Source organism: Grammomys surdaster, unplaced genomic scaffold, assembly GCF_004785775.1.
Source record: "Grammomys surdaster isolate TR1022 unplaced genomic scaffold, NIH_TR_1.0 132939, whole genome shotgun sequence".
NCBI lineage: Eukaryota > Metazoa > Chordata > Mammalia > Rodentia > Muridae > Grammomys > Grammomys surdaster.
In genome coordinates, this window is record NW_021622168.1 from 1 (window position 1) to 9,518 (window position 9,518).

At 55.8% G+C, this 9,518-nt stretch overlaps 1 protein-coding gene across 1 annotated transcript; it reads left to right on the forward strand.

Annotated features, from left to right (window-relative positions):
- Window positions 1-954: 954 nt before the first annotated feature.
- LOC114615693 (tenascin-X-like) lies at window positions 955-9,433 on the forward strand (the record flags this gene model as incomplete). Its single annotated transcript, XM_028761354.1, has 5 exons — window positions 955-1,336; window positions 1,498-3,429; window positions 3,776-3,891; window positions 8,881-9,037; window positions 9,170-9,433. Coding segments are annotated over exons 1-5 (2,839 nt in total), but the record flags the coding sequence as incomplete, so codon positions are not given.
- Window positions 9,434-9,518: the final 85 nt, after the last annotated feature.

Genomic DNA, 9,518 nt, shown 5'->3' on the forward strand with positions numbered 1-9,518 from the left:
ATGGGAGACCTGCATTAAAAAAGAGAAGGAGGAAGAGGAGAAAGGAGGAGAAAGGAGAAGGAGGAAGAAGAGGAAGAGGAGGAAGGAGAAGGAGGAAGAGGAGGAAGAAAGAGATAAAGAGGTAGAAGAGGAAGAGGAAGAAGGAGAAGGAGGAAGAGAAGGAAGAAAGGGATGAAGAGGAAGAAGAGGAAGAAGAGGAAGAGGAGGAAGGAGAAGGAGGAAGAGAAGGAAAGAGAGGAGAAGGAGAAAAAGGAGGAAGAGAAGAAGGAGGAGGAGGAGGGGGATGAGGGGGAGGGGAGAGAAAGGAGTGGGAAGAATCGTGCCCCTGTTGGAGTCTGTCAGTCTGGGCACTGGGCACTGGGGAGCTGGTCCAGGTGTTTGGGGAAGGCTGTGATCTCCACACTCGTCTGCCAGACTCCCTTGGCACAGATGTGTTGGCATCAACTTTATCTATGCTAAGTACTTCATGCTAAGTACACACAGCAGAGCCAGGTCACACGAGGTGTCTGTCCTCACGGAATGTTAAATGCTGTGCAGAGTTTGAGCAGGCCCCTGTGACTGGAAGGGTGAGGACAAGCTGCTCCGCCCAACATGAGGACGGCCTGAGTTATGCCAAGTCAGCCCAGAACTGTAAGGGGTCAGCTTGTAGCAGTCAAAAAGAGCATTCCGGACAGAGGGGACAAAGCACAGAGGGCCTTAGGGTAGTGTCTGTGGAGCAAACAGAGGACCTGTGTGGTTGGCATAGGATGGGCGAGAGGAACCTGTTACATAGGGAAGATGACATCAGAAAGAGACGCAGACCAGATCTGCCCAGAGAGGCCCTCCTTTCGGTTTGGATTTTCATCCGTGTGTGAGTTGAGTCTGTTGATGTGCACTGGAGATGAGGGGACGGATTCTGACCCCTTGCTGAGTCAGTTCTCACGCGTGTTCTCCTCCCCTCCCCCATCCCCTACAGCCTCCTGAACCATGGCAGCTCAGTGCACCCCGTCTATTCTGACCGTCCTGGTGTTGCTCGGCTCAACCAGAGCGGGTCCTTTCTCTCCTCGGTCCAATGTGAGGCTCCGGGCCCCACGGCCCCCTCCCCAGCCGGGTGGCGCGTCCTCTCAACTGTACGAGCATACCGTGGAAGATGGAGAGAAGCAGGTGGTGTTCACCCACCGTATTAACCTGCCCCCGTCAGCTGGCTGTGGCTATCCCCCGGGCTCTGAACCCCCGGTGCCTGCTTCAGAGGTGCAGGCCCTGAGGGTCCGGCTGGAGGTCCTGGAGGAGCTTGTTAAGGGCCTTAAGGAACACTGCTCAGGAGCGTGCTGTCCCACCGCGGCCCAGGCTGGCACAGGTGAGCCACTGACTGGGGTGGGCTAGGGTGAGCAACAGAGGGAGAAGACGGCGGGGATGGGAGAGCTGCTAAGCAAATAGGAGCTAAAATGATCTTATGAAAATAGGCTGTCCCATAAAATAATTACATGGGACGGGTCTCACTTCTGCTTACTGCTCCAGGCCAGACAGACGTGCGCAGTCTCTGCAGCCTCCATGGTGTCTTCGACCTGAGCCGCTGCGCCGGTTCCTGTGAGCCTGGCTGGGGTGGACCCACCTGCTCAGACCCTACGGACACAAAGCCGCCCACCTCGTCGCCTCCCTCAGCCTCCAGGGCCTGTCCCGAAGACTGCAATGACCAGGGCCGCTGCGTGCGAGGACGCTGCGTGTGCTTCCCAGGCTACAGTGGCCCCAGTTGTGGCTGGTCCTCTTGCCCTGGAGATTGTCAGGGGCGCGGGCGCTGCGTGCAGGGTGTGTGCGTGTGTCGCCCAGGCTTCTCGGGCCCTGACTGCAGCCAGCGCTCCTGCCCTCGCAACTGCAACCAGAGAGGACGCTGCGAGGAAGGACGCTGCGTGTGTGACCCCGGCTACTCCGGTGAGGATTGTGGGGTGCGGAGCTGTCCCAGGGGCTGCAACCAGAGAGGACGCTGCGAGGAAGGAAGCTGCGTGTGTGACCCCGGCTACTCCCGTGAGGACTGCGGGGTGCGGAGCTGTCTCAGGGGCTGCAACCAGAGAGGACGCTGCGAGGAAGGACGCTGCGTGTGTGACCCCGGCTACTCCGGTGAGGACTGCGGGGTGCGGAGCTGTCCCAGGGGCTGCAGCCAGAGGGGTCGCTGCGAGGACGGCCGCTGCGTGTGCGATCCCGGCTATAGCGGCGAAGACTGCGGCGTGAGGAGCTGCCCGTGGGACTGTGGCGACGGAGGGCGCTGCGTGGACGGCCGTTGCGTGTGCTGGCCCGGGTACTCGGGCGAAGACTGTAGCACGCGGACGTGCCCTCGTGACTGCCGTGGCCGGGGCCGCTGCGAGGACGGGGAATGTATCTGTGACGCGGGCTACAGTGGCGACGACTGCGGTGTGCGGAGCTGCCCCGGGGACTGTAACCAAAGGGGCCACTGTGAGGACGGCCGTTGCGTGTGCTGGCCCGGGTATACCGGAGCGGACTGCAGCACGCGTGCCTGCCCACGGGACTGCAGGGGCCGCGGGCGCTGCGAAAACGGCGTATGCGTGTGCCACGCGGGCTACAGTGGCGAGGACTGCGGGGTGCGCAGCTGTCCCGGGGACTGCCGCGGCCGTGGGAGCTGCGAGAGCGGCCGCTGCGTGTGCTGGCCCGGGTACACAGGCCGAGACTGTGGCACGCGTGCCTGCCCCGGTGATTGTCGTGGGCGCGGCCGCTGCGTGGACGGCCGCTGCGTGTGCAATCCGGGCTTCACTGGTGAGGACTGCGGGAGCCGTAGGTGCCCTGGGGACTGTCGCGGTCACGGCCATTGCGAGAACGGCGTGTGCGTGTGCGCCGTGGGCTACTCCGGCAATGACTGCAGCATGCGCAGCTGTCCCAGCGGCTGCAGAGACCGCGGCCGGTGCCTGGACGGGCTCTGCGTGTGCGACGAAGGCTACTCCGGTGAGGACTGTGGCGTAAGACGGTGTCCGCGCGACTTCAGCCAGCGCGGCGTGTGCCAGGATGGCGTGTGCATGTGCCACGCGGGATACGCGGGCGAAGACTGCAGCATTCGCACCTGCCCGGCCGATTGTCACCGGCGTGGCCGCTGTGAGGACGGGCGCTGTGTGTGCAACCCAGGCTACACCGGGCCCGCATGTGCCACCCGCACCTGCCCAGCTGATTGTCGTGGCCGTGGGCGCTGTGTGCAGGGAGTGTGCGTTTGCTACGCTGGCTACAGCGGGGAGGACTGTGGGCAGGAAGAGCCTCCTGCCAGTGCGTGCCCTGGGGGCTGTGGGCCACGGGAACTGTGCCAAGCTGGACAATGTGTGTGTGTTGAGGGCTTTCGAGGCCCAGACTGTGCCATCCAGACGTGCCCAGGTGACTGCCGAGGCAGGGGAGAGTGTATCCAGGGCAGATGCGTCTGCCAAGATGGCTATGCAGGGGACGACTGCGAGGAAGGTGAGCCAGGCGCCTTCTCCAATAATCTGGGGCAGGAACAGGGGTTCTGGTAGCAGGAGCCTGAGGCCTAGGGACCTAGAGGAAGAACGAAGAAAGTTGTTCCCTGCACAGCGAGAGAGGGGTCGGTCAGAAGGACCCTGACAACCAAGGGTAGTGGAACCACAAGCATGTGCCAGTGGAAAGCCTGACCTGGATTTCTGGGGAGAGTTGCCTTTAAGTTTTTATACTCAGGACATGGGGGACCTGCGTTTGGGCAGTGGGAGCCCCTCCATGTGGCCCTGAGTGACAGAGGAGCCACAGGGATGCTGCTACTGGCTAACAGCTTATCTTGTTCCATTCTGGGCAGAGATACCAGCCATCCAGAACATGAGGATACATCTTCTAGAGGAGATGACAGTCAGGACAGAGTGGACACGGGCTCCTGGTCCTGTGGATGCCTATGAGATCCAGTTCATCCCCATGGTGAGGCAAGATGGGCAGCATTCGGGGAGAGGGAGGGAGAGGGGGGAAGGGAGGGCTCACGTCATGCAAGAAGTCACACTCGTGAGACTCCAGATGACTGGTGCCTGTGTCTGCTCCCAGCCTGGCACAGAGGCATCAACATTGGTCTGTGGCAACTAAGGTATTGATGATAACGGTGAGCTCACTACTCCTGGCTGCTCAGTGTACAGCAGGCAGTCAGTGTTAGATTTTGTTTGTTTGATTGACTGATTGATTTTATTTATATGAATACACTGTCGCTGTCTTCAGACACACCGTGAGACGGCATCAGATCCCATTACAGATGGTTGTGAGCCACCATGTGGTTGCTGGGAATTGAACTCAGGACCTCTGAAAGATCAGTCAGTGCTCTTAGCCGATGAGCCGCCTCTCCAGCTCTGCTGTTAGTTTTTGTTTTGAGTCCACATCAGCCCCCCATTCTGCACCCACTATTTGCCTTGGCTGGGCACCAGCAGTGGGGTACATGGTACTGTCCTTGCTTCCTGTTCTCAGGGTGCTCAGCCGCCACCTCGTTCTTCTCAGACAAACCCCCAGCCTCTCCCTCATGCTCTGTTCTCAGACTCTTTACTATCTATGCCTCTGCCTTTCCATAATGCCTCCCAAACGACATTTTCTCAGTTTCTACATATTAATCTGCCCTCAACACAAACTCTCAGTGGTTTTGACCATGTTTATTTATCTTTTTATTGTAAATCTCACAGAAGTCCAAAGCAAAACATTTAAAAATTATAAACAGAGCCGGGCGGTGGTGGCGCACACCTTTAATCCCAGCCCTCGAGAGTCAGAGGCAGGCAGATCTCTGAGTTTGAGGGTAGCCTGGTCTACATAACTAGTTCCAGGACAAGCCAGGGCTATGCAAAGAAACTCTGTCTCAAAAACAAACAACCACCCCAAAACAAATCACACCCCCTCCAGAAAAAAAAAAAACAAGAAAAGAAAAAGACGAAAACGTAGATAAGCAAAAAGGATGGAGAGAATGGAAGGAAGAAAGGAAGGAGGGAGGAAAGGAGAGAGGGAAGGAGAGAAGGAGGGAGGAAGGGAAGAGAGAGAGAGGAAGGGAAGAAAGGCAGCCGGCTATCACTTTAGTCTATATATAGGTTTTGCCTTAGGCTCTGTTTAATGTTACCATTCTTGGTTTAGGCCAAGCTGTCTGAGCCGTCACAACTTGTCCCCCCCCCCCCCCCCCCCCCCCCCCGTGCTTGTCGTCTTCTCCCAGCATTCCTCTGCCTCTAACTTGCTTGCTCGAGAGCTCAGGGAGGATGAGGATGAAGCTGTAGCCTCTCTCTGGGGACCGCCCTGTAGTTGCCTGTCCTTTCTCCCACTGCTCGGTCATCTGGCCTTTCCTACATCATCCCGCAAACAGTGGGCAAGACCACACTTGTAACTCTAGACAGACACGTTCCCTGGCCCTAGACCCTCAGTGCTGGGGCAGAGGGGATCGTGCCAAGGTGTTGGCTGCCGTCCTTACCCCAGGGCAGGTCCCATGGGACGGTCTCCAGCTGTATCCCAAGCCCCAGTCCCTACTTGGTGGTACAACCAAGATAGCCCGCCTTCTCTTGTTTAAATTTTTTATATAAAAATAATCAGGAGACAAGAATTTGGCAAGTGGAGAAGAGAAAACTGGTAGCTGGCCCCGCGACAGGAAAACAAGTGTGCTAACACTTTATGAAGTGTTCTTCCACTCGGGGTTAGTGTACATTATTTACACAGCTCTAATCAGGAGGGTGGGACTTCAGAAGGAATTTTCCTATGAACCTTCAGGGGAAGGAGAAATAAAATAAACAGTTAAGATAACAGAAGCCCTCAGGCACTGTTGTCTCTGGCTCCAAACACACACAGCCCCATCTTTGGGTGTTGTTGAGGGGTGTGGCGGCTTTTGCCTCTGCTCTGAACGGGGTGGTGTACGGTGTTGTGCGCCAGGCCTTGCCCCACCCCCACCCGCACCTCTGCTCTAGGATGGGACCCTTCCAGGTCCTGTGTGAGGCTGTGTGTTAGTCAGACACCTGGCTCATGCTCAGCAGCTCAGCCCTGCTTTGTTAGCTCTGTGGTGACTCTTGGTGGGCCTGAGGCTTCCCACAGGGAGCCTACTCTACAGTTCACCGTCATCCCCTGCCTTCTCCCTCTAAGCCTGTCGCTCCCTCGTTTCTACCAGCTTCCCCCCACCCTTCCCCAGAAACAGTTCTCTCTCAGAACTGGACTCTGCTATTCCTGACCAAGTGCACACTTTTCAGAACTTAGGACTAGCCTTCCCCTCCTGTGTGTGTGGCTCGTCACGATGACTCCATGGCTCTCAAATGCTTCCTCCATCTCCAGGTCTGAGTGAGGGCTGTGGAGGCAAGGAGCAGGGGAAAGAATCCGTTGGGACAAGAATTCATGCTCATGGCCTCAAGCTCCAACTGCCCCCTCTCTTCTACAAGATATGAGAGAGTCTGTGACCCGAGGGACCTGAACATGAATTAGAGACCCTTGGGTGTTCCTTGTCAGAATGTCTTCCTGAGCCTGGAAAAGAGCTGGACCAAGTGCTCACTGGAACACAGACCCAGGCCTTGGAAGCCTTTTTCTTGGGTCTCCTGTGAGAGGAAAGATGGAAGCGAGGTCCTTCTGGGTACCATGCAAGCTGGATTTTGCCTGTGGGGCCACGAGGCTGATGTTGAGAATCAAGTTAAAGGTTGCCAGTAACAATAAGTGAGGAGGCCAAACTTTACCGGGGAGCAGTGCCAGCCGCCAGCATCTGCTGCTTCATACCGGCATGATGGAACTGGGCAGCATGGGTGAGGCTGGCAGGGACTTCCAAGGCTCTGCTATTGAGCGTGTTGTGGGAGAAACCAAGATATAGAGGTCAATACAAAGAAAGAATTCAGGATGATGTCGAGGTGAAAGATATCGACTTTGTGGGCATATCATAGGAGAGACAGAGTGGAAGTGACGACTTTATGGACATATCATAGACGGACATACTGATTCGAAATGATGTCCAGGCAGGCTCCAGGAGGTGGGAGTTTGGGAGGGTGTCATATGTGCTGGGCGAAGGCCGCCCCATGGCCTCGCAGAGAGGATGAGATTCTCCGTACCCAGGGGAACTTTTCCACCCGGAAAACAGTGACAGAACTTTTACTTCATCCTCACCCAAAAATCTCCACGTGGCTTCTCATCTGGTTTTGTACTTTGGTATTTACTACGCTTTCTTGGGTTAGGACAGTTCCTTTCACATTTTCCAGTTCCATCTGGCTGAATGGAGGTGTCCCTAACCATGGCCAACATAGCTAAGCAGGACAGTGTGTGCTCAGCGGAGGCTACCCTTGCTAGGCAGCCCTAGGAGATGTAGGGCTGTCAGATGCTCACAGACACCCAGCCCCGCCCCCGCCTCCCAGCAGCTGGGCCTCTAGGAGCCTGCAAAGCCACACCACATAATCTCATAACTTTAAACACACGCCCTGGAGGAGAACTAGTGTTCTTGTGGGCATTTACCACACTTTGAGACTGGAGAGGGAGAGGTCTACTTTTGGCTACTAGGTTATGCCCAACCAAGGGGACTGGAACGGCATCTTTATTATTTGAATCTCAGGCACACGGCATGGTGCCAGGTACAACAGCACTCAGGAGACGTACTAGTGGAGCTTTGCGCAAATGAGCCTTGATTTAAGGGGTACACAAGGCCGCTGAAGAGACAATGTCTAAGGGGACTCCCAAGTCACACACAGACAGCCCTGCTCTCATTGGAAGAGCCAGCTAAGCAGGCGTGGGGAGAGAGGGGATGCAGGATGTCTCTGCTGAGCATCCTCTGTTCTGAAAGATCATGTTTAGGAATCTTGGGTCACCAAGGGAACCAGAGGGTCTCTGGGTGGAAGTCTGGTGAATGAGCAGGGATTGCCCATGAAAGGGGAGTCTGGGGACACACTACAGCACTCTCTCTGGTTTCTTATATTTTTAAAGATTTATTTTCCAGTGTGGGGGTACAAGCCTGTAAACCCAGAACTTGGGAAGCAGAAGTAGAGGCAGACAGATGTCTGTGAGTTTGAGGGCAGCCTGAGCTACAGAGTGAGTTCCAGGACAGCCAGGGCTACATAGTGAGACCCTATCTTAAAAAAAAAAAAAAACAAGGCAAAACAATAACAACAAAAGATTTATTTTGTGTGTGTGTGTGTATGTACAAATGCATATACACATGTGTGTCTAGGTGTCCAATGAGGGCAGAAAATGGCATCAGATCCCCTGGTGCTAGAGTCACAGGCAATTGTGAGCAACTTCAAGTGGGTGCTGGGAACTCAACTCTGGTGTAGTAGTCGTCTTGGTCATAGTCCTGTCATCATTGTCATAGTTGAAACTGCTGCTCTTCCTCCTCCTCTTCCTCTTCCTCCTCCTCCTCTTCTGTTTTTGTTTTGCTTCTGTTTTTCAAGACAGGGTTTCTCTGTGGAACTCACTCTGTAGACCAGGCTGGCCTCGAACTCAGAAATCCACCTGCCTCTGCCTCCCAAGTGCTGGAATTAAAGGCATGTGTCACTACACCCAGCTTGGCCCCATCTTTCTTAAGAAAATTATTTTGTGTATAGCAGTGTGTCTGTGTGTGTTTCTGTGTGGGTATACACACGTCAGTACAGACATCTGAGGAGTCCAGTGGTGGGAGCTAGAGTTACACGTGGTTACGAGCTGCCCCACGTGGGTGCTGGGAGCTTAGTTCCTCTGCAAGAGCAGTAAGTGACCTCTGCAGCCTTCAGGAGAGCAGTCTTCTGCTCTCCTGTTGTGACAGGCTCCTTCTGAGTCCCCATCTGTCCTTGACTGAGCTGACAGACATAAACCACAGAGAAGAGCCGCTGGCCAGAGCGAGCGTCTAGTCTTGGCTCCCCTGCTTGTACAGAGGGTCAAGTCCCACACAGTTCTATGCTGACACCATTTGGGATTGTTCAAAGGAACCGAGTGCCCAGCTCTGACACATCCTGAACTCTCTTGCAGACCGAGGGGGCCAGCCCACCATTCACAGCTCGGGTGCCCAGCTCTGCCTCAGCCTATGACCAGCGAGGACTGGCCCCTGGTCAGGACTACCAGGTCACTGTCCGTGCTCTCCGAGGGACCAGCTGGGGTCCTCCTGCCTCTAAGACCATCACTACCAGTGAGTGCTGGGTCTGAGGGGGCAAGATTTCTGGATTTGACAGGCAGCAGGGAATTGGCTTGGGGTGGGGTCTGTACCAGAGCAGAGCAAAGAGGATTCACTACTGAGCCCTCTTCTGTCTGACCCCACTAGTGATCGATGGTCCTCAGGACCTCCGAGTGGTAGCTGTGACCCCGACCACACTGGATCTCAGCTGGCTGCGCCCACAGGCTGAGGTGGACCGATTTGTGGTGTCCTATGTCAGCGCTGGCAACCAAAGAGTGCGACTGGAAGTTCCCCCTGAGGCAGACAGGTCTCAGCTAACCGACCTGATGCCAGGCGTGGAGTATGTGGTGACTGTCATTGCAGAAAGAGGCCATGCTGTCAGCTACCCAGCTTCCATCAGAGCGAATACAGGTACGGTGGTCCTGGCATTCCGGGTGTTAGGGAAGAGTCTGGTTTCTGAAACTGGGGGTCCTTTCCTTGGGCACCCAGGCTGGAG